Source organism: Pecten maximus, chromosome 8 (assembly GCF_902652985.1).
Source record: "Pecten maximus chromosome 8, xPecMax1.1, whole genome shotgun sequence".
NCBI lineage: Eukaryota > Metazoa > Mollusca > Bivalvia > Pectinida > Pectinidae > Pecten > Pecten maximus.
This window is the reverse complement of record NC_047022.1, coordinates 45,958,912-45,985,857: the sequence shown is the minus strand read 5'-3', so window position 1 is coordinate 45,985,857 and position 26,946 is coordinate 45,958,912. Positions and strand designations below refer to the sequence as shown.

The 26,946-nt window shown below is 38.1% G+C and overlaps 1 protein-coding gene across 15 annotated transcripts in view; it reads right to left on the bottom strand.

Moving 5' to 3' along the window:
* LOC117333679 (RIMS-binding protein 2-like) overlaps nt 1-26,946 on the bottom strand; it is a 323,862-nt gene that overhangs the window by 64,434 nt on the left and 232,482 nt on the right. For 14 of the 15 annotated variants that reach the window (XM_033893100.1, XM_033893088.1, XM_033893095.1 and 11 more), the window contains 6 exons: nt 22,190-22,312; nt 19,237-19,341; nt 15,744-15,794; nt 14,247-14,445; nt 13,706-13,810; nt 7,034-7,201 (listed from right to left, as the gene is read on the bottom strand). In XM_033893100.1, the coding sequence (XP_033748991.1) occupies nt 7,034-7,201; nt 13,706-13,810; nt 14,247-14,445; nt 15,744-15,794; nt 19,237-19,341; nt 22,190-22,312 (751 nt within the window). The remainder of the gene's footprint in view (nt 1-7,033; nt 7,202-13,705; nt 13,811-14,246; nt 14,446-15,743; nt 15,795-19,236; nt 19,342-22,189; nt 22,313-26,946) is intronic. The other variant, XM_033893091.1, reaches the window with a different exon arrangement.

Genomic DNA, 26,946 nt, shown 5'->3' with positions numbered 1-26,946 from the left:
TACTACACCACAGACAGAGGTAACACCATACTACATCACAGACAGAGGTAACACCATACTACATCACAGACAGAGGTAACACCATACTACATCACAGACAGAGGTAACACCATACTACACCACAGACAGAGGTAACACCATACTACATCACAGACAGAGGTAACACCATACTACATCACAGACAGAGGTAACACCATACTACATCATACAGAGATAACACCATACTACATCACAGACAGAGGTAACACCATACTACATCACAGACAGAGGTAACACCATACTACATCAGACACAGGTAACACCATACTACATCACAGACAGATGTAACACCATACTACACCACAGACAGAGGTAACACCATACTACATCACAGACAGGTAACACCATACTACATCAGACAGAGGTAACACCATACTACACCACAGACAGAGGTAACACCATACTACATCACAGACAGGTAACACCATACTACATCACAGACTGAGGTAACACCATACTACATCACAGACAGAGGTAACACCATACTACATCACAGACAGGTAACACCATACTACACCACAGACAGAGGTAACACCATACTACATCACAGACAGGTAACACCATACTACATCACAGACAGAGGTAACACCATACTACACCACAGACAGAGGTAACACCATACTACATCACAGACAGAGGTAACACCATACTACATCACAGACAGGTAACACCATACTACATCAGACACAGGTAACACCATACTACATCAGACAGGTAACACCATACTACATCACAGACAGAGGTAACACCATACTACATCAGACAGAGGAAAATTCTGTGTAAAAATTGGAAGTCTTTTTCCCAGTTACGAAGAGCATGATTTATTCACAAACACACAACTGTATCAGGTCCATGTAAATCATATGCTTCAGATTAATTCTCTAGATCATGATTTATGAAATAACATATTTGATGTAGAATTCAAAGTTAAGAATTAATCATTTTAAATCAAATCTATTTTTGGTCAGAAATGAAGTTTTGGATAAAAATAAAAAATAAAAATTTCTCTATTGTCTACACAACTTGTTTTATATTTTGTATCCATGCTTCTCTATTTTGGTGATATGTCAAATAAAATTAATTTGGAATGGAAATCTGGCGTCTTCCTTGCAACAAATATAGTACAGCTGTCTGCATAAAATGCCCTATAAATGCAATATATCATATGGACTTTTCATTGACAGATGCAGACAAACTCAAAATTCTTTTACTTTCTGATACAGATAAAGTAAACCAACTGCACATCAATGGAAATCATTCCAAGTGTAAACATCACACCAACCTATTATAGAGTGAAGTACTTTTTATGTATCTTTTGATTTAAATTCAATTATGAAATAAAATAGGATACTTAAAATTTACAGAGGTAAAACAAAATTAATAATTAAGATATTCTCAACTAATGAAATTTGTCTGTCAACTAACATCATTATACATTTAATAGTGAATGAAATTCATGTACAGTTGACAGAACAACTATATGAACAACACCAGTGTTTTGACCAGAATGTCCTCTTGTATAAATCTGTTCTCCATTGACTGCCTACTGCATTACCATTTTTTCCAAGAAATTAGCCAGAAAGTCTATGTACAGCAAAAGAAGGAAATTTTAGAAAATAAGATTTCTGGTTCAACATTGTTAATAGAAAAGGGATTATTAATATACTTAAGGATATATGCTACCTTATACACCATAATGGATAACTTCATGCTGTGAACTCAAGAAGGAATGTATTCATTGATAATTCAAAAGTACTTCACAATTACTTGGTAATTTTAAAGAATTATAAATAAGGGAGCTAATTCTTACCTCATAAAACAGACCCATTTGTATAATTTAAGGTAGCATACATCCTTAAGGAACATGCTGGATGTTTAAATGTGCATTTTTGAAAGGAAAAGCAATTATAGGGTGACAGAGAAGGCTGAATCTATTATAGGGTGACAGAGAAGGCTGTATCTATTATAGGGTGACAGAGAAGGCTGTATCTATTATAGGGTGACAGAGAAGGCTGTATCTATTTAGGCTATACAGGGATCTGTGGTCTCTTACACTGATGAGAAATTGAAAAAAAAACTGTGAAGGTGAGTCTGGTGTTATCTTTCATTTACAAAAATGGTTTAAAAACACAAAAAGACGCTATAATCTAATCCCAAAAACTGAATCAAAGTGATCCTTTCATTTTACATGGAGAAGATGATTTCAAAAGATTTCATGAAAATCTATCTACTTATCACGACTCGATTCTATTTTGGTAAAGTTTCATGAGTTTATTTGTTCGCTGTTCCCACCTGCAGCTTTATTTGACTTGGCAGGTGAGTCCACATCACAGGTAGATCTCACCAATGGCAGATTACACAACCTATTAAAGCCTAATGGAGAAACATTTATTGCTGACGCCCACAATAGACAATCGCTAGGTAAAATCACCAACGCATCTAAACAGACATGAACAGACAGAGCTATAGGTACAGACACTGGGATGGAGCTATGGGTACAGACAATGGGATGGAGGTATGGGTACAGACACTGGGATGGAGCTATGGGTACAGACACTGGGATATGGAGCTATGGGTACAGACACTGGGATATGGAGCTATGGGTACAGACAATGGGATGGAGGTATGGGTACAGACACTGGGATGGAGCTATGGGTACAGACACTGGGATATGGAGCTATGGGTACAGACAATGGGATGGAGCTATGGGCACATACACTGGGATATGGAGGTATGGCTACAGACACTGAGATATGGAGCTATGGGTACAGACACTGGAATGGAGCTATGGGTACAGACACTGGGATATGGAGCTATGGGTACAGACACTGGGATATGGAGCTATGGGTACAGACACTGGGATATGGAGCTATGGGAACACACTGGGATATGGAGGTATGGGTACAGACACTGGGATATGGAGGTATGGGTACAGACACTGGGATGGAGGTATGGCTACAGACACTGGGATATGGAGCTATGGGTACATACAATGGGGTATGGAGCTATGGGTACAGACACTGGGATATGGAGGTATTGGTACAGACACTGGGATATGGAGCTGTGGGTACAGACACTAGGATGGAGCTATGGGTACAGACACTGGGATATGGAGCTATGGGTACAGACACTGGGATGGAGGTATGGCTACATACACTGAGATATGGAGCTATGAGTACAGACACTGGGATATGGAGCTATGGGTACAGACACTAGGATGGAGCTATGGGTACAGACACTGGGATATGGAGGTATGGCTACAGACACTGAGATATGGAGCTATGGGTACAGACACTGGGATATGGAGCTATGGGTACAGACACTGGGATATGGAGCTATGGGTACAGACACTGGAATGGAGCTATGGGTACAGACACTGGGATATGGAGCTATGGGTACAGACACTGGGATATGGAGCTATGGGTGCAGACACTGGGATATGGAGCTCTGGGTACAGACACTCGGATATGGAGCTATGGGTACAGACACTGGGATATGGAGCTATGGGTACAGACAATGGGATGGAGCTATGGGTACAGACACTGGGATATGGAGCTATGGGTACAGACACTGGGACATGGAGCTATGGGTACAGACACTGGGATATGGAGCTCTGGGTACAGACACTGGGATATGGAGCTATGGGTACAGACACTGGGATATGGAGGTATGGCTACAGACACTGGGATATGGAGGTATGGGTACAGACACTGGGATATGGAGGTATGGGTACAGACACTGAGATATGGAGGTATGGGTACAGACACTGGGATGGAGGTATGGGTACAGACACTGGGATATGGAGGTATGGGTACAGACACTGGGATATGGAGCTATGGGTACATACAATGGGGTATGGAGCTATGGGTACAGACACTGGGATATGGAGGTATTGGTACAGACACTGGGATATGGAGCTGTGGGTGCAGACACTGGGATGGAGCTATGGGTACAGACACTGGGATATGGAGGTATGGGTACAGACACTGGGATATGGAGCTATGGGTACAGACACTGGGATGGAGCTATGGGTACAGACACTGGGATGGAGCTATGGGTACAGACACTGGGATGGAGCTATGGGTACAGACACTGGGATATGGAGCTATGGGTACAGACACTGGGATGGAGCTATGGGTACAGACACTGGGATATGGAGCTATGGGTACAGACACTGGGATATGGAGCTCTGGGTACAGACACTGGGATATGGAGGTATGGGTACAGACACTGGGATATGGAGCTATGGGTACAGACAATGGGATGGAGCAATTGGTACGGACGCTGGGATATGGAGCTATGGATACATACACTGGGATGGAGCTATGGGTACAGACACTGGGATATGGAGCTATGGGTACAGACACTGGGATATGGAGCTATGGGTACAGACACTGGGATATGGAGCTATGGGTACAGACAATGGGATGGAGCTATGGGTACAGACACTGGGATATGGAGCTATGGGTACAGACACTGGGATGGAGCTATGGGTACAGACACTGGGATATGGAGCTATGGGTACAGACACTGGGATGGAGCTATGGGTACAGACACTGGGATATGGAGCTATGGGTACAGACACTGGAATATGGAGCTATGGGTACAGACACTGGGATGGAGGTATGGGTACAGACACTGGGATGGAGCTCTGGGTACAGACACTGGGATATGGAGCTATGGGTACAGACACTGGGATATGGAGCTATGCCTGCAACTTATGAGTGACAATTAGGATTTTACTATTCTGTTAATAAAAAATACAACATACAAGGAGATAGTAGAGTCATGTTATAGCTCAAAATATTCAATCTAAGGTCTTGGTAAAATGGATTTTATTTTATTTTTTTCTTAACTACATTTGTACCTTTAAATACACATGCATGCATGTACAGCTTTTTCTTTGTTGATGCATTTAAATCATTACTGTGGAAATCACAAAATATTATGACTTTTCTTTTTCTAATTGGCCCCAACATGGACAATTAGCAATAAAGAATCAATAAATCAGAAACCAAATCATCAAGGGAATAAGGGGTACCTATACACATCAGATTTGAGAAAAAATTGCTCCAATACTTCTAAAACAAGAGGCCCATGGGCCATAACGGTCACCTGGGTTCTAATATATATTTCAGTCAATTTGACCAGTTCTGGCCTTGCCAATCAGCCCCAGATGGGTCAGCCAGGTCCAATTGGTACATACCATCAAACTTTCATTACATACCAATAATTCTAACCATAATTCCAATGGCTAATCTATAAATGATAACAGTTGGTGTACCCAGAAAAAACTGGCCTATACATAGTCAGTACCAGGCAACTGCCCCACTTGGGTTTCGAATTTGTAACCCAGAAGTGAAGGACAAGTAATAAAGTGTCTGGACACCTTAACCACTCACCAAAAATGGGATTTCCCTACTTAAAATATGGTAAATCTTCCCAAGCGAAATTTGTAATAAGTTTGGTAAAGCACCTTGGGACCCTTCCATCTATGGAGAGTATTTCATTCTACCTTATTTTGGATATTGAGAAGAAGGTTTTTGAAAAGTCAGTTAATTTACCCTTTCTGACCCCTCAGTCCCCTGGGAGGTAGGGACCATATCATTCTGACCGCACCCCTCAGTCCCCTGGGAGGTAGGGGTCCCCTGGGAGGTAGGGACCATATCATTCTGACCGCACCCCTCAGTCCCCTGGGAGGTAGGGACCATATCATTCTGACCGCACCCAATCGGTCCCCTGGGAGGTAGGGGTCCCCTGGGAGGTAGGGACCATATCATTCTGACCGCACCCCTCAGTCCCCTGGGAGGTAGGGGTCCCCTGGGAGGAAGGTGTCCCCTGGGAGGTAGGGGTCCCCTGGGAGGTAGGGACCATATCATTCTGACCGCACCCCTCAGTCCCCTGGGAGGTAGGGGTCCCCTGGGAGGTAGGGGTCCCCTGGGAGGTAGGGACCATATCATTCTGACCTCACCCCTCAGTCCCCTGGGAGGTAGGGACAATATCATTCTGACCTCACCCCTCAGTCCCCTGGGAGGTAGGGGTCCCCTGGGAGGTAGGGACCATATCATTCTGACCGCACCCCTCAGTCCCCTGGGAGGTAGGGACAATATCATTCTGACCTCACCCCTCAGTCCCCTGGGAGGTAGGGGTCCCCTGGGAGGTAGGGACCATATCATTCACAATTGTAGTTGACATTTGGCCATGGCAGATTAATGCAAAATTTCAATGCAATGGGTTCAGGGGTTTAAGTTGAAAATGAAAATTGTTTATAGATGTAAGATGCACAATGAACGGACGATGACGGACAAAAGGCAATTAGAATAGGTCCCTCAACTTTGTCTCATGTGTCCCTAAAAACTAGTGAAAATAGTTACGGTGGATTGATTGATGCATGAACCAATCTGATGTTGGTGGGATATTAACTAAAATTGCTGTCTTGATGTCGTGGTATTTCCGACATGTCTGATTGTTTTGTTTAAGTGTCGTGGTATTTCTACGGACATGTCCGATTGTTTTGTTTAAGTGTCGTGGTATTTCTACGGACATGTCCGATTGTTTAGGTGTTGTGGTATATCTACGGACATGTCCGATTGTTTAAGTGTCGTGGTATTTCTACGGACATGTCCGATTGTTTAGGTGTCGTGGTATTTCTACGGACATGTCCGATTGTTTAAGTGTCGTGGTATATCTACGGACTTGTCCGATTGTTTAGGTGTCGTGGTATTTCTACGGACATGTCCGATTGTTTAGGTGTTGTGGTATATCTACGGACATGTCCGATTGTTTAAGTGTCGTGGTATTTCTACGGACATGTTCGATTGTTTAGGTGTCGTGGTATTTCTACGGACATGTCCGATTGTTTAGGTGTCGTGGTATATCTACGGACATGTCCGATTGTTTAGGTGTCGTGGTATTTCTACGGACATGTCCGATTGTTTTGTTTAAGTTACTCATCCCTTCAACACTCTCTCCACAATGAACGAGTTGGTATCACCTTCTGTGTGTACGTTCTCCTCCTCGGAGTCAGCAGCCTCCAGTTCTGTAAGTTTTTTAGCTATTTCGTAAAGTTCAGGGTCTTCGTATGGCCCTGGAGGGGGTTGGGCCTGGTCAGGGGAGGGTTCATTGGAAGGTTCTAACTCAACAGTATCGTCGTCCGCAAAACCTGAGACCAAAAATAAATAGGCATGCTGTAGAAACTACCTCCACCATACCTGCTGCGGTTATAAATCTGAGGATCCTGGCTAAATGCTGTCATGCTCCCAGACTACATACTGGATACCACATAATAAGCTATTGGATTACCAAATTTTGTTTTGAGGATGATCACCATATTATTGTAGAATTATAATTGTGAATTGTTGTAATTATATAGTTCTTTTCATCAATTACCGGTATACAAGACAGGTTGGAAGTTTGTTATAGACAGCTCTATACCAAGTACCCTGGTCCTGCTTGACACTCATTGACTTATACCAACGATGGTTAACAATGGCTTAACAAAGTCTGGGGAAATGTTTTAGATTCTCATAATGAATTTCATAGATTTTACTTACTGCATGGTGGACGACCATTTAAAATGATTCATGAGGTGTATTTAATGAAAGCATTGAGAACTACATAAAACAACTGAAAAACAATTTCTTCTCTAGCAGTAAAGTTAATAAGGAAACGGAAAAGGATTGATAAAGGGAAGAAGTCATTAACAGTTCTTACTTCAGAAGGAACAGTTCGGTGATAAACGAAGAAGAAAATAACAGAATTTATTTTGAAGAGAGTCGAAAAAATGGTAACCAATGCTAAAAATATTCAAATGTATAACAATGTATAACAATATCTCATCGTGGACATGCGGGTTGGATTTAGAGCATTAAGCAGGATTTGAGGCAGGTTTGGTTTGAAATGCACAAAGTATATAGCATTTAAAGCACCTCCTGTTGGAGCCTTCAGACTGAACAGTCCCTATAGACATGGGTTGTTACTCTGTAACATATGGCCGCACTTAAAACAATAATCACAAGTCTGTAATAAACTACTATCACATACACGACCTTGTATACAATTCCTACTATCACATACACGACCTTGTATACAATTCCTACTATCACATACACGACATTGTATACAATTCCTACTATCACATACACGACCTTGTATACAATTCCTACTATCACATACACAACCTTGTACACAATTCCTACTATCACATACACGGCATTGTATACAATTCCTACTATCACATACACGGCATTGTATACAATTCCTACTATCACATACACAACCTTGTATACAATTCCTACTATCACATACACAACCTTGTATACAATTCCTACTATCACATACACAACCTTGTATATAATTCCTACTATCACATACACAACCTTGTATACAATTCCTACTATCACATACACGGCATTGTATACAATTCCTACTATCACATACACAACCTTGTATACAATTCCTACTATCACATACACAACCTTGTATACAATTCCTACTATCACATACACAACCTTGTATACAATTCCTACTATCACATACACAACCTTGTATACAATTCCTACTATCACATACACAACCTTGTATACAATTCCTACTATCACATACACAACCTTGTACACAATTCCTACTATCACATACACGACCTTGTATACAATTCCTACTATCACATACACGACCTTGTATACAATTCCTACTATCACATACACAACCTTGTATACAATTCCTACTATCACATACACAACCTTGTATACAATTCCTACTATCACATACACGGTATTGTATACAATTCCTACTATCACATACACAACCTTGTATACAATTCCTACTATCACATACACGACCTTGTATACAATTCCTACTATCACATACACAACCTTGTACACAATTCCTACTATCACATACACGACCTTGTATACAATTCCTACTATCACATACACGACCTTGTATACAATTCCTACTATCACATACACAACCTTGTATACAATTCCTACTATCACATACACTGACCTTGTATACAATTCCTACTATCACATACACAACCTTGTATACAATTCCTACTATCACATACACGACCTTGTATACAATTCCTACTATCACATACACAACCTTGTATACAATTCCTACTATCACATACACGACCTTGTATACAATTCCTACTATCACATACACAACCTTGTATACAATTCCTACTATCACATACACAACCTTGTACACAATTCCTACTATCACATACACAACCTTGTATACAATTCCTACTATCACATACACGACCTTGTATACAATTCCTACTATCACATACACAACATTGTATACAATTCCTACTATCACATACACAACCTTGTATACAATTCCTACTATCACATACACAACCTTGTACACAATTCCTACTATCACATACACAACCTTGTATATAATTCCTACTATCACATACACAACCTTGTACACAATTCCTACTATCACTTACACAACCTTGTATACAATTCCTACTATCACATACACAACCTTGTATACAATTCCTACTATCACATACACAACCTTGTATACAATTCCTACTATCACATACACGACCTTGTATACAATTCCTACTATCACATACACGACCTTGTATACAATTCCTACTATCACATACACAACCTTGTATACAATTCCTACTATCACATACACAACCTTGTATACAATTCCTACTATCACATACACAACCTTGTATACAATTCCTACTATCACATACACAACCTTGTATACAATTCCTACTATCACATACACGACCTAGTACACAATTCCTACTATCACATACACAACCTTGTATACAATTCCTACTATCACATACACGACCTTGTATACAATTCCTACTATCACATACACGACCTTGTATACAATTCCTACTATCACATACACAACCTTGTATACAATTCCTACTATCACATACACGACCTAGTACACAATTCCTACTATCACATACACAACCTTGTATACAATTCCTACTATCACATACACGACCTAGTACACAATTCCTACTATCACATACACAACCTTGTACACAATTCCTACTATCACATACACGACCTTGTATACAATTCTTACTATCACATACACAACCTAGTATACAATTCCTACTATCACATACACAACCTTGTATACAATTCTTACTATCACAAACACAACCTTGTATACAATTCCTACTATCACTTACACGACCTTGTATACAATTCCTACTATCACATACACGACCTTGTATACAATTCCTACTATCACATACACGACCTTGTATACAATTCCTACTATCACATACACGACCTTGTATACAATTCCTACTATCACATACACAACCTTGTATACAATTCCTACTATCACATACACGACCTTGTATACAATTCCTACTATCACATACACAACCTTGTACACAATTCCTACTATCACATACACGACCTTGTACACAATTCCTACTATCACATACACAACCTTGTATACAATTCCTACTAAACCATACACAACCTTGTATACAATTCCTACTATCACATACACGACCTTGTATACAATTCCTACTATCACATACACGACCTTGTATACAATTCCTACTATCACATACACAACCTTGTACACAATTCCTACTATCACATACACGACCTTGTACACAATTCCTACTATCACTTACACAACCTTGTATACAATTCCTACTAAACCATACACAACCTTGTATACAATTCCTACTATCACATACACAACCTTGTATACAATTCCTACTATCACATACACAACCTTGTATACAATTCCTACTATCACATACACAACCTTGTATACAATTCCTACTATCACATACACAACCTTGTATACAATTCCTACTATCACATACACAACCTTGTACACAATTCCTACTATCACATACACAACCTTGTATACAATTCCTACTATCACATACACGACCTTGTACACAATTCCTACTATCACATACACAACCTTGTACACAATTCCTACTATCACATACACAACCTTGTATACAATTCCTACTAAACCATACACGACCTAGTACACAATTCCTACTATCACATACACGACCTTGTATACAATTCCTACTATCACATACACAACCTTGTATACAATTCCTACTATCACATACACGACCTTGTATACAATTCCTACTATCACATACACAACCTTGTACACAATTCCTACTATCACATACACAACCTTGTATACAATTCCTACTATCACAAACACAACCTTGTACACAATTCCTACTATCACTTACACAACCTTGTATACAATTCCTACTATCACATACACAACCTTGTATACAATTCCTACTAAACCATACACAACCTTGTATACAATTCCTACTATCACATACACAACCTTGTACACAATTCATACTATCACTTACACAACCTTGTACACAATTCCTACTAAACCATACACGACCTTGTACACAATTCCTAACGTGACTTTAAATAGAGATGATGAAGTGTTTAATTTATTTTCTTTACAATTAAAAAAATTCTAAAATCAAAATTTGATTAATACATTGTCTACATAGATATTTAATACATGTATACTGTAAATGTTAACACAGATATTTGATATACTGTAAAAGTGGAAATGTTCGTGGCGTGGAAATTTTCGCTTATTTTGCGATCATTAAATCTCCGCGAAAATATCCACACGCAAATATAATAACACGTGAAAATATTGGCACGCGAATATTTCCACATCCAAGACGCAAGTTCCTGCAGTAAACCATGTCGTCAATGATGTGTAACGTTGTCATTGTCGGTCATTTGTCTGAGACATTACTATACTAATTTGAATAATTAGTAAAATGATAGTATTTCATCTAGTTTAATGTTGATTGATCATTAAACTTTCTTCATTTCATGATAATTACGATCGCTTCTACGTTACTGTACATATCAATCGCAAAGCTGGTCGGCCATTGTGTAGCTATAGGCCCATAAACAGCACATTTGACAAAATAGATAAACTTGCTTGTATTAGAAATGTTAATGTTGAGTCTCCGCGTAGTTGTATGTTTTATTTGAATCAGAAACTATCGATAGTTAACTGTAATGAATGGTCCGTTTAATATACCGTATATCGGGGTTTTTTTTAGCGAGTGCCTAATTTTCGCTATTTTCGCGACCAGACTCGGTCGCGAAAAATAAGTTATCGCTAAAATTGGTCACATTTTACAATAAGAGTTAGCTCCCTTGTAGGAGTGTTGTCATTGTTCGGTCACCTGTTAACACATACCGTATACAGGTGTGCTTAATTGGCCGTGACTCGACTGAACTGTTTTATTCAATAAAAATGTACTCACAGTTGATCTTATGTTTTGTCTTTTGTATACAATGTAGATTGTTTTGAAATCATAACGAGAGTGGCATTGCCAAGTGAAACATGGCCATGCTACGATTTGTAACCGTTACACGGAAGAACAAAGAAAATCCGGTCAGGGACAGACCTGAGTTTGCTGAAGCAAACAAACGTGTAAATAAATTATTATTACTGTACTTCTTCGTTTTTGTTCTATATGAAACATATGTACGCTAAAATTTGAATTATACGGTGCGAAAACGCTAAAAATGAAATACGCTAAAAATAAAACGTGTCATTTTGTACAGAAAACGCGAAATTTGGCATACGCCAAAAAAACCCGATATACGGTATTGAAAATATGAAAGGGCTACTGTGGAAATAGGTCTATATATATATATATGTTGGTAAAATTAGGTCAGAGCATCAATAAGTCTGCTTTTAAATTGCCAAGTCGTATTTATAATTACTACCAAACTTATTTGAAAACTGCAAAATCAACTATCGCTAATTGGGACACCTGGCGTTGTTTTGACTAGACATGAATGCTTACACGTCACTCGGCCTAACCAGACGTCTGATCCTTTCAACTTGACCGCGAGTGACGCCACGCGTGGCCTGTCTACCTAGCTTGAGGGAGCAGGTTTACAGGTAATAGTTTGATTAGAAATAATTAAGAGGTGTTCAGTCGCAATTGAATATTAAACATACTTAGTTAACACTGCCTTCAACAATACACGGATGATTTCTTAATTTACCACATAGTACGAGTACTGATAACGCATGTTATTTATACATTTTCGGGGCCTAAAGTTGCAATCAAGTGCCTCGAACATGGTGTATTTTCAATGTAAAAGACTAAATCAACGCTTAAATATCTGATTTAAATTAATGTTTTTTTCTCTCACACAGACTTAATGCCAACCAATTAACCTAAACGTGTCTGTCTGTTGATCAAAGTTTGGTATATTTACTGGACCGATCGTCGCGAGCTTTCAATGGAGTTTGCGGAAAATAATCTTACTTTATGTACATGGCCAATGACATCGCAGTGCGAAAATATATTTTCATCATGACTGACAGCGCGAAAATATCCACACCGCAAACAGTTTGGAAGCTGACTAAGCGACAATTTCAACGCGCGAAAATATCCACTTTTACAGTACTGTAAATGTTAACATCTCTTTGATCATCATGACAACATCTGTACCCCAGGTTTATTTGTTGGCCTCAAACATGCTGTATAAATATCCTTCACCTCCACCATCCTAACCTTTGGACAGGATTAAAGCGTAACACATTAATGTTTAGTTGTGATCTCCATGCTCCGTATAACCCCTAGATATAAATACTGCCTTACCTGTATCAAGAGACTTTGTGGAATCCACCTGCGTCGTATCACTTCCATTTACTAGTTTCCCTGGTAACGATTCTTGTGAGCTGATGTTTGTGGGATGGAAGTTTTCTGAGAAAAAACAGTTCTAAGTTAGAATAAGACTTTTTTGAACATTTACACCAGAATCACTAAACGACAAACTTGTATATATAAACTTTGATTTGTTTTGAAAAGTGCAAATGGGTGATTGAGCCTACAAAAGCACTACATTATTAGGGCTAGGGTTGGGGCTAACCCTAACCCTATTTCACCTATCCCTAACCCAAATGGGTGGTGATAGAGCCTACAAAAGCACTACATTATTAGCTCATAGGTTACTGATACAAAATGCCAACAAAACCTTCCTTTGGATTCACTTAACTCAAATTATTTTTTTTCTGATGACTGACAATCAACTTTGATAAACAAAAGAATAACAGTAATTATGATTATCATATGGATTTAGATTCAATTGGATAAATCAAATTTAAAGATGTAAACTTCATTTAATTCCAGATGTACACACCATGGACCGGACTGCCTGATGAGTTGTGGGGGTTATTGTTGTATTTTTTTCCTGAGTTGTCTCCTCCTGGATGTGATATGTGTGCCCAGTTGTCCACTAGAGGGTGCTGATTGGCCTGTAGAGATTTCAGTTCCTGTGTTACCTCCTGATGATGTTGCTCCTGCTTGCGACAACTTTCTCTGAGTTCTTCAATCTTATTCTGAAATATGGTCATGCAAAAGTCAACAACGGTTCAATTTTTGTGACAATTAATCTTTTTAGATGATTTTCATGCATATCATCTATTTACTAAATATCCTCATGTATGTTGTTGCATGGCTTGCTCTAAAAAAACTTAAAATGGGTGTCGTACTCTTCTTTCAGAAATGCATTACACAAGTGGCCAACTGAGCTTACATTCACTGATAACAACTCGTAATTTTCAGTCATCATGGGAAAAACTCTGATTTCATTCATTTTACAAATATAATTCCAGTCTCCCTTTCAGCACAAAAATGCATATGTAAGTCAACACTTTCCTAAGGTTTCTGGTTCAGAGCCACCATTATGTTCCCCATGAACCCTTCTGACCAAAATTGATGTTTCTGAATGACAGAGGGACATTTCCCATGACAATACCTTACCTGCCCTTCAGATCAGCTCAACCACCGTTTCCCATGACAATACCTTACCTGCCCTTCAGATCAACTCAACCACCGTTTCCCATGGCAATACCTCACCTGCCCTTCAGATCAGCTCAACCACCGTTTCCCATGACAATACCTTACCTGCCCTTCAGATCAGCTCAACCACTGTTTCCCATGACAATACCTTACCTGCCCTTCAGATCAGCTTAACTAACATTGAATTCCCATGACAATACCTTACCTGCCCTTCAGATCAGCTTAACTAACATTTAATTCCCATGACAATACCTTACCTGCCCTTCAGATCAGCTTAACCAACATTTAATTCCCATGACAATACCTTACCTGCCCTTCAGATCAGCTTAACTAACATTTAATTCCCATGACAATACCTTACCTGCCCTTCAGATCAGCTTAACCAACATATAATTCCCATGACAATACCTTACCTGCCCTTCAGATCAGCTTAACCAACATTTAATTCCCATGACAATACCTTACCTGCCCTTCAGATCAGCTTAACCAACATTTAATTCCCATGACAATACCTTACCTGCCCTTCAGATCAGCTTAACTAACATTTAATTCCCATGACAATACCTTACCTGCCCTTCAGATCAGCTTAACCAACATTTAATTCTCATTACAATACCTTACCTGCCCTTCAGATCAGCTTAACCAACATTTAATTCCCATGACAATACCTTACCTGCCCTTCAGATCAGCTTAACCAACATTTAATTCTCATGACAATACCTTACCTGCCCTTCAGATCAGATCAATTAACCTTTTTTTTATCAATAATCATTTCTTGTTACAATTTTGCATCATTCATTTTTACCTTGGGGGATGTTACCAGGAGAATATTTACCTGTAATGACGTCACAACCTCTTCATAATCTTTGGATTTAGTATCTTGGTCCTAAAAAAATGAATAGAAAACAAAACTATTTCTGATACCAAATCTGACACAACACTTGTATTGAATGTATGTGTTTGATTGACTGTTATTTCCCACATTAACGACACATATACTGATTTATATGTACTAGTACACCTGTCAATTTCTCACCAGGTACTTTGTCTGTGGGAGGTGTTGGAACACAATCTAAAGGTAATATCTCATGTTTTATAACTTTTAATCAGTACAATGGTGAACACTTGTAGATTTGATTCATTACCCACGCTTCCTTGTCACATTTTAACTGAGAATTTTAATATCAACCACACATGTCTATTTCCCATATGACACATGAACATGCAAAAGCTTCCTGTCAACCTTAGCAAGGTACTCCTACAACAAGCCCACCTGTAGCAAGTCACTGCTTTTAACATGTTCTCCAGTAAGAAAACCCTTTTAATCTGCGATAACTATCTCAAAAGCTAATTCAGCAAAATTTATCTCCATTTTCTGGCATTGAATTGTCAGGTAGACTAGGTCCTCATCCAAATTTATCACCATTTCTATTTCAGGAATTTTATGTTTCCATCTGAAGTGTTATAAGCTATTGCTAATATGTTAGATTATAAAAAGGAAACAATTCAGACAGAAAACACATCAATGTCATTCTTAACCTAAAAACAAGATTCTGTTGCTATCTTCTTTTTTTTAAATTATGTTGCTATCTTTTAGGAAATGTCAAGAGATTTTAGTGATTTATTGATTGAAAGTCCTCCATAATGAAGAAACAGGTAGCTTATCGACATTTGATAATCTTAACCTGGCGATAATACATGTACAGATATAGGTAAGATTAGAAAATGTATGATAATACGTGTACAGATATAGGTAAGATTAGAAAATGTACGATAATACGTGTACAGATATAGCTAAGATTAGAAAATGTACGATAATATGTGTATAGGTAAGATTAGAAAATGTACAATAATACGTGTACAGATATAGGTAAGATTAGAAAATGTACGATAATACATGTACAGATATAGCTAAGATTAGAAAATGTATGATAATACATGTACAGATATAGGTAAGATTAGAAAATGTACGATAATACGTGTACAGATATAGGTAAGATTAGAAAATGTACGATAATATGTGTATAGGTAAGATAAGAAAATGTACAATAATATGTGTACAGATATAGGTAAGATTAGAAAATGTACGATAATACGTGTACAGATATAGGTAAGATTAGAAAATATACGATAATACATGTACAGATATAGGTAAGATAAGAAAATGTACGATAATACGTGTACAGATATAGGTAAGATTAGAAAATGTACGATAATACGTGTACAGATATAGGTAAAATTAGAAAATGTACGATAATACGTGTACAGATATAGGTAAGATTAGAAAATGTACAATAATACGTGTACAGATATAGGTAAGATTAGAAAATGTACGATAATACGTGTACAGATATAGGTAAGATTAGAAAATGTACGATAATACATGTACAGATATAGCTAAGATTAGTAAATGTACGATAATACGTGTACAGATATAGGTAAGATTAAACAAGAGGCCCATGGGGCCTGTATCGCTCACCTGGTTGGATTAGACCAAATGTCAAAATATTGTTCATATTCAATTTGTTTTATTTGTAAATCTCAAACAATGCTATATATGGTTATAGTGTGGGGATCCGAACTGCTTTAAAGATTAATGAAGTCCAGACTCTAAGGTCTGAAAGATCTCAAGAATAGTTTTTAGAACATGCATTAATCACTTTATGACTAGTAGCGATTTAAAGGAATTACCTCTATTTCCCCTTTTGGGCCCCGCCCCTTTGGCCCCTTTGGGATCAGAGTCACCATTTATGCAAAATCTGTTTCCCTTCCCCCATGGATGTTTCTGACCAAATTGGGTTTAAATCCATTCATAACTTAATAACTAGTAGCGATTTAAAGGAATTACCTATATTTCCTCTATTGGGCCCCACCCCTTTAGCCCTTCCGGGGTCAGAGCCACCATTTATGCAAAATCTGTTTCCCTTCCCCAATGGATGTTTCTGACTAAATTGGGTTTAAATCCATTCTTAACTTTATGACTAGTAGCGATTTAAAGGAATTACCTCTATTTCCCCTATTGGGCCCCGCCTCTTTGGCCCCTCGGGGGTCAGAAGCACCATTGATGCAAAATCTGTTCCCCTTCCCCTAAGGATGTTTCTGACTAAATTGGGTTCAAATCCATTCATAACTTTATGACTAGTAGCGATTTAAAGGAATTACCTCTATTTCCCCTATTGGGCCCCGCCCCTTTGGCCCCTCGGGGGTCAGAGTCACCATTTATGCAAAATCTGTTCCCCTTCCCCCAAGGATGTTTCTGACTAAATTGGGTTCAAATCCATTCATAACTTTATGACAAGTAGTGATTTAAAGGAATTACCTCTATTTCCCCTATTGGGCCCCGCTCCTTTGGCCCCTTTGGGTCAGAGACACCATTTATGCAAAATCTGTTCCACTTCCCCCAAGGATGTTTCTGACTAAATTGGGTTCAAATCCATTCATAACTTTATGACTAGTGGCGCTTTAAAGGAATTACCTCTATTTCCCCTATTGGGCCCTGCCCCTTTGGCCCCTCGGGGGTCAGAGTCACCATTTATGCAAAATCTGTCCCACTTCTGCCAAGGATGTTTCTGGCCAAATTTGGTCAAAAAGAACTTTTAGACTAGTAGCGATTTGAAGCAAATGTTGACGGACGACGGACGGACGACGGATGCTGCGCCATGACATAAGCTCACCGGACCTTCGGTCCAGGTGAGCTAAAAATGTACGATAATACATGTACAGATATAGGTAAGATTAGAAAATGTACAATAATACTTGTACAGATATAGGTAAGATTAGAAAATGTACGATAATACGTGTACAGATATAGCTAAGATTAGTAAATGTACGATAATACGTGTACAGATATAGGTAAGATTAGAAAATGTACAATAATACGTGTACAGATATAGGTAAGATTAGAAAATGTACGACAATACGTGTACAGGTATAGGTAAGATTAGAAAATGTACAATAATACGTGTACAGATATAGGTAAGATTAGAAAATGTACGATAATACATGTACAGATATAGGTAAGATTAGAAAATGTACGATAATACGTGTACAGGTATAGGTAAGATTAGAAAATGTACGACAATACGTGTACAGATATAGGTAAGATTAGTAAACGTACGACATTAATGCCCCCCACTGCCAATGACACCCTGAAACAGTTTGGTGAGGATCACATCAGCAGTTCCTGAGATTAGCTAGTTACATTGGGATGAAATGGGATGGAAACGGATGGGACGGACATGGGTAACACTATATGCCCCCCGCATTTCATGGTGGAGGTATACAAACTATGTTTCCATATCCTCCATAGACATGATTGACTGTTTTACCTTCTGAAGTGAGAGGATTTCGGACTGTTTTTCATGAAGCTTCTGTTTTGTTGTTTGGTAGTCATTCTCTAGGTTAGTTAACTTGTCAGCAGATTCTTGTAATGTCTACAACACAGACAAATGAAATTCATTAGAGGAAAATAAAATTTAATGAATCATGAATACAATTGACTGTATATCGTCATCTTAACCATCTTGACTCATCAGATAAACATGTGTATATAGTATTTAGATATGAGAGGGTCAGTTGTCTGGTGAATTTCATGAGGTCGTGGTCCAGAACATTTCCCTGTTACCTATCCTGTCCAACCTGGAAGCTCCTTGGTGAAAAGTGAGTACAATATCAAATCCCTGTCCCATGTTTGGTGAAAAGTGAGTACACTATCAAAATCCCTGTCCCATTTTTGGTGAAAAGTGCATGAGTACAATATCAAATCCCTGTCATGTCTTTGGTGAAAAGTGAGTACACTATCAAATCTCTGTCATGTCTTTGGTGAATAGTGAGTACACTATCAAAATCCCTGTCATGTCTTTGGTGAAAAGTGAGTACACTATCAAATCCCTGTCATGTCTCTGGTGAAAAGTGGGTTCAATATCAAATCCCTGTCATGTCTCTTTGGTGAAAAGTGAGTACACTATCAAATCCCTGTCATGTCTTTGGTGAAAAGTGAGTACAATATCAAATCCCTGTCATATCTTTGGTGAAAAGTGAGTACAATATCAAATCCCTGTCATGTCTTTGGTGAAAAGTGGGTACAATATCAAATCCCTGTCATGTCTTTGGTGAATAGTGGGTACACTATCAAATCCCTGTCATGTCTCCTTGGTGAAAAGTGGGTACAATATCAAATCCCTGTCATGTCTTTGGTGAAAGTGAGTACACTATCAAATCTCTGTCATGTCTTTGGTGAATAGTGAGTAAACTATCAAATCCCTGTCATATCTTTGGTGAATAGTGAGTACAATATCAAATCCCTGTCATGTCTTTGGTGAAAAGTGAGTACAATATCAAATCCCTGTCATGTCTCTGGTGAAAAGTGAGTACACTATCAAATCCCTGTGATGTCTCTGGTGAAAAGTGAGTACACTATCAAATCCCTGTCATGTCTCTATGGTGAAAAGTGAGTACACTATCAAATCCCTGTCATGTCTCTGGTGAAAAGTGGGTACAATATCAAATCCCTGTCATGTCTTTGGTGAAAAGTGAGTACAATATCAAATCCCTGTCATGTCTTTGGTGAAAAGTGAGTACAATATCAAATCCCTGTCATGTCTTTGGTGAAAAGTGAGTACAATATCAAATCCCTGTCATGTCTTTGGTGAAAAGTGGGTACAATATCAAATCCCTGTCATGTCTTTGGTGAAAAGTGGGTACAATATCAAATCCCTGTCATGTCTTTGGTGAAAAGTGAGTACAATATCAAATCCCTGTCATGTCTTTGGTGAAAAGTGGGTACACTATCAAATCCCTGTCATGTCTCCTTGGTGAAAAGTGAGTACAATATCAAATCCCTGTCATGTCTTTGGTTAAAAGTGAGTACACTATCAAATCCCAGTCATGTCTCTTTGGTGAAACGTGGGTACACTATCAAATCCCTGTCATGTCTTTGGTGAAAAGTGGGTACAATATCAAATCCCTGTCATGTCTCCTTGGTGAAAAGTGAGTACAATATCAAATCCCTGTCATGTCTCTTTGGTGAAAAGTGAGTACACTATCAAATCCCTGTCATGTCTCTGGTGAAAAGTGAGTACACTATCAAATCCCTGTCATGTCTTTGGTGAAAAGTGAGTACAATATCAAATCCCTGTCATGTCTCTGGTGAAAAGTGAGTACACTATCAAATCCCTGTCATGTCTCTTTGGTGAAAAGTGAGTACACTATCAAATCCCTGTCATGTCTTTGGTGAATAGTGAGTACAATATCAAATCCCTGTCATGTCTTTGGTGAAAAGTGGGTACAATATCAAATCCCTGTCATGTCTTTGGTGAAAAGTGGGTACAATATCAAATCCCTGGCATGTCTTTGGTGAAAAGTGAGTACAATATCAAATCCCTGTCATGTCTTTGGTGAAAAGTGAGTACACTATCAAATCCCTGTCATGTCTCTGGTGAAAAGTGAGTACAATATCAAATCCCTGTCATGTCTCTGGTGAAACGTTGGTACAATATCAAAATCTCTGTCATGTCTCTGGTGAAAACTGGGTACAATATCAAATCCCTGTCATGTCTCTTTGGTGAATAGTGAGTACACTATCAAATCCCTGTCATGTCTCTTTGGTGAATAGTGAGTACACTATCAAATCCCTGTCATGTCTCTGGTGAAAAGTGGGTACAATATCAAATCCCTGTCATGTCTCTTTGTTGAAAAGTGAGTACACTATCAAATCCCTGTCATGTCTTTGGTGAAAAGTGAGTACAATATCAAATATCCCTGTCCCATGTTTGGTGAAAAGTGAGTACACTATCAAATCCCAGTCATGTCTCTTTGGTGAAACGTGGGTACACTATCAAAATCCCTGTCATGTCTTTGGTGAATAGTGAACACTATTGAACGCCTGCAGGCTGTCATTTTTTGTTGGTGAAAAATTATCAAGCCCCAGGGGGTCATAGCCACCATTTATGCAAATTTTGTTCCTTATCCCTAAAGGATGTTTCTGACCAAATTTGGTTCAAATCTATTCAGGACTATTTGACTAATAGCGATTTGAAGCAAATGTTGACAGACCACGACGGATAGACAGACGATGGACGCCCTGCCATGGCATAAGCTCTTTTTGTGAAGTCATTGTGAGCAGCTTTTGAGATGCATACATGCTTTTGCAACAGCAAAATTGTTTTAAACATGCTGCAGAAGGAATCTGATCGAGATTATAAACAAATGGCCAGAACTTTTTGTTTAGTGGACGATAGTAAACAGATTAATTCTTTTGTGGAACTCTTAATTTATACTCACCTTGACAACACTTTCAAGGTCATGAACTTTGGTTTGGAGAGTATTTCTTTCATTTCTGGCAATATCACATTCGTGCTGTGCTTCTGTGAGGTTTAAGCGTAACACATTGCATTCTTCGTTAACCTGGAAAACACGAAAATAAAAAAACCTGCTAAGTTTAAAATTTTTATAGCTGTATTTTCACACTAGATGATATGATCAATCTTATATTCATTCAGAAGAATGTTCAGTATATTTCACAGAGGAAATGGGGGAGGAGATAGAGGGGAGGGTGACTGGGGGAGGAGATAGAGGGAAGGGGACAGAGGGAGGAGATAGAGGGGAGGGGACAGAGGGAGGAGATAGAGGGGAGGGTGACTGGGGAAAAGATAGAGGGGAGGGGGACTGGGGGAGGAGATAGAGGGGAGGGGGACAAGGGAGGAGATAGAGGGGGGGGCAGGGGGAGAAGATAGAGGGGGAGGGGGAGGAGATAGAGGGGAGGGGGACAAGGGAGGAGATAGAGGGGGAGGGGGACAAGGGGAGGAGATAGAGGGGAGGGGGACAAGGGGAGGAGATAGAGGGGGAGGGGGACAGGGGGAGGAGATAGAGGGGGCGGGGGACAGGGGGAGGAGATAGAGGGGGAGGGGGAGGAGATAGAAGGGATTTGTAGATCATCAATAACAGTATTGGCTATATTGGTAGACTATAAAATCATTACCATAAGAAGTTAACAATAATATTATAGAATATGATAGAATACAATATATGGTATCACTGTAAGGTCATGGGTATATTACGGAATACAATATATGGTATCACTGTAAGGTCATAGGTATATTACAGAATATAATATATGGTATCACTGTAAGGTCATGGGTATATTACAGAATACAATATATGGTATCACTGTAAGGTCATGGGTATATTACAGAATACAATAGATGGTATCATTGTAAGGTCATAGGTATATTACGGAATACAATATATGGTATCACTGTAAGGTCATAGGTATATTACGGAATACAATATATGGTATCACTGTAAGGTCATGGGTATATTACGGAATACAATATATGGTATCACTGTAAGGTCATAGGTATATTACGGAATACAATATATGGTATCACTGTAAGGTCGTGGGTATATTACGGAATACAATATATGGTATCACTGTAAGGTCATGGGTATATTACAGAATACAATAGATGGTATCATTGTAAGGTCATAGGTATATTACGGAATACAATATATGGTATCACTGTAAGGTCATAGGTATATTACGGAATACAATATATGGTATCATTGTAAGGTCGTGGGTATATTACGGAATACAATATATGGTATCATTGTAAGGTCATGGGTATATTACGGAATACAATATATGGTATCATTGTAAGGTCATGGGTATATTACGGAATACAATATATGGTATCACTGTAAGGTCGTGGGTATATTACGGAATACAATATATGGTATCACTGTAAGGTATCTAACCGACAAAACCACTTTTTCATTATTTAGCCCCGTATCAGTGTTAATGGTGACAAATATATGTGCCTGTCATAATAAATATGTCAACTAAATGAAATAACAACATACCTGCTCAACTTCTTTCAGGTGTAAATGAAAGACAGTGTTGCCATCTCTGAGAGATTGTACGCCTTTAACAACACTGGGCAGTATTCTAACAAACCACCAAGCATTGTTTAACACTATATTTAACATTTTCTGTAAAGGGTCCAGAATTAAAATCATGGAACTATTCATCCCTTATCAGTATAAAATACTCCATTGAAATGGATAGTTAGCAGATGTCTGTACACTGTATAACCACAGTAGCCCCAAGCTTTAAGGGATAGACACATGTACAGCCCTTACCCCTGTCCCTAAACACATGTCCATGTTGACGTTAGAACGCCTGCAGGCCAGGATTAAATAATGTTACATGTATACCTGCTATACCTGTACAACAATTAATATACACTTACCACCAGTCAGTACCTAACAACAAGATACCCTAATCAAGGACAATAGGTGGCCACAGGTGTTATAAACACACAGGTATATAAATGTGTCAATTCTTCACCTTATACTCAACACAATTTGGCATATTTTCTTATAAGTGTTTAATGAGGTCAACTTTTACACCTTTAATTCTAAATTTAACATAATCAAGAAGTACCATAGAGTTTTCCTCTCAGTTATTAGTTTTGTGTGGTGATGTACGTATACAAACAGTATTCTATATCATATCATAATATTGATGTTTAAATTGCAAAGATAAGATTTTCTTATATCTGTGACAACTATTAAATATACTATTTTTTTTTTTTTTTAATTTTCCATGCTCTTTGAATATTTTGTGCTACAATGCTGTAACTATATATATATATATAAAATGCAAAATGCAGTATGTTAGAGAAACTAGCACAAAGCTCAACATCAGAATCAACAATCACCATTGCTCCATCAAGCAAAACAGACCAGACTTTCCTGTGGCAAGGCTTTTCAATTTACCTAGTCACAGTTGGAAGGATATGCAGGTGGTCGCCATTGATCACTGTCCTACCTGGAATGAAACGAAACGTCGTTCCAGAGAAAGATACTGGATTACCAATCTCCAAACCTGCTACCCTCGGGGTATGAACGAACGTTAAAGACGTCTTCTGGATGTACTCTCCATCTGACCATTATATTTGACTATTCATGTAGTTAATTATTCAATTTGTTAAAATTTTCATAATTGCTGTACTTTTTGAGGCATCTATTCATTGTTGCTCTTTGAGACTCACATTTAGTCGCCTCCCGCCATCATGCAACAGCATCTTGGTCCGAGTTGGCCCGAATCGTCTTGTAGGGACAGTTCAGCATTCGTATTTCTTATATTTTCAGTCTTGATAAATATTTGTAGTAGTTTTTTCACACCACTCTCTATAATTCTAATGATCTAAAACATATTTTTCTAAAGTTTTTCAGACTTTGTACACAATATTTAATCAATCGACTGTAGAGACGATAATGCAACATTTTTTATATGAATGCAATGTCGTCCACTAGCAGTATTTAGGGAACTCTTCGATATACTTTCACGTGCGGGGGAATTCAAAATATCTCTGCCGTTGCATGGTCGCATAGCGTTCTAGTGTTGAACATGATGCAGTCACGCTAGTATCTGCCTTCGGCCCACGTTTGCCGAAGGGTCCATTGTGGTTTCTCCAGTTACTAAAACATTATTCTTATTGTATTTTATTGTATTTCCAGTACTTCTTATATATATTATGTGATTGTATTTGTAATTTTTTGTGTTTTGATAAAGGGGCGGATTGCCTCGAAAATTTAACAAGCCTTAGCTTATAAATATTGTTTACACTGTTTGAATTACTTCTTTGCCCCATATATATATACACACATATATTTTGTAATTCCTTTAAAAATTTGTTACTTGCTGTAACTATATATATATATATATATATACACATATATTTTGTAATTCCTTTGCTACTTGCTGTAACTATAAATATATATATAGACAAATATATTTTGTAATTCTTTTGTTACATGCTGTAACTAACTATACACATGTATTTTGTAATTCCTTTAACATTATTCAATGCAGCAACTATATATACACATGTATTTTGTAATTCCTTTGTTACATGCTGTAACTATATGTACATATGTATACACATGTATTTTGTAATTCCTTTGTTACATGATTCAATGCAGTAACTATATATACACATGTATTTTGTAATTCTCTTTGTTACATGCTGTAACTATACACATGTATTTTACATGTATTTTACGTAACATGAAACAGAGCTAGCGCATGATCAATTACTTTTATTTCAATGCCTTTGATAGGATGAAACCTTGGACCTTTGGCTTAGTAGTGTTTACAATCATCAGATTGAACTGAGAAATTCTGGATATAGCCGAGAGGAAGATCTGAGGCAGCTACTATATACCAGAGTACTCCAGCTTGTACTCGTGAACTTCCAGGGTTACAGTGATGCTAAAACTCACAAGTAATGCCAAGTATATATTTTACAATTCCTCAACCCTGAGTTGAGAGGTAATATAAAAAAGTGACCTTGACAAATTAAAATTTATGTCAATACTTTCACTATGGATCAAACTTACAACTTCTGGTTTTCTAGGCACAACTTCTTTATTGCACATATTGATTTTAATCCAAAAAACAAAAACAAAAAACAACCAACACAGTTTTAAGTCATTGTCAAAAGGAAGCCTAAATATCCGAACAAATTCTAAAGGAAATTCCTCCACAAGGAGTTGGCGAGTAACTGTGACAGGGATGCAAGCTCAAGTTTTTCAAATCTCTATTATTTATATATATATATATTACTCTGGCTACAATATATTCCCTTACAAATAAGCTGTCTGTCATTGTACCATATGAGCCTTTCAGAATACAAGTATGAGTATTGGCAAAGAAATATAATCAACAATACACAGGTACAATTGTCTATTCATTCTAACAATACACAAGAATAACTGTATATTCATTCTAACAATACACAGATACAGTGTACAATCTTCTATTCATTCTAGCCCACAATGTCAATTTTCAAGAAAACACATCCAATTAATTATCAACAGTATTTGTCTGGAAGTTAGATAGCCCCTGGAGGAAAGAACACAGGACAGTACTGGTATAGGGTCAATTTAACTTCATTAATATATCACTGTCCTGGTATAGGGTCAATTTAACTTCATTAATAAATCACTGTCCTGGTATAGGGTCAATTTAACTC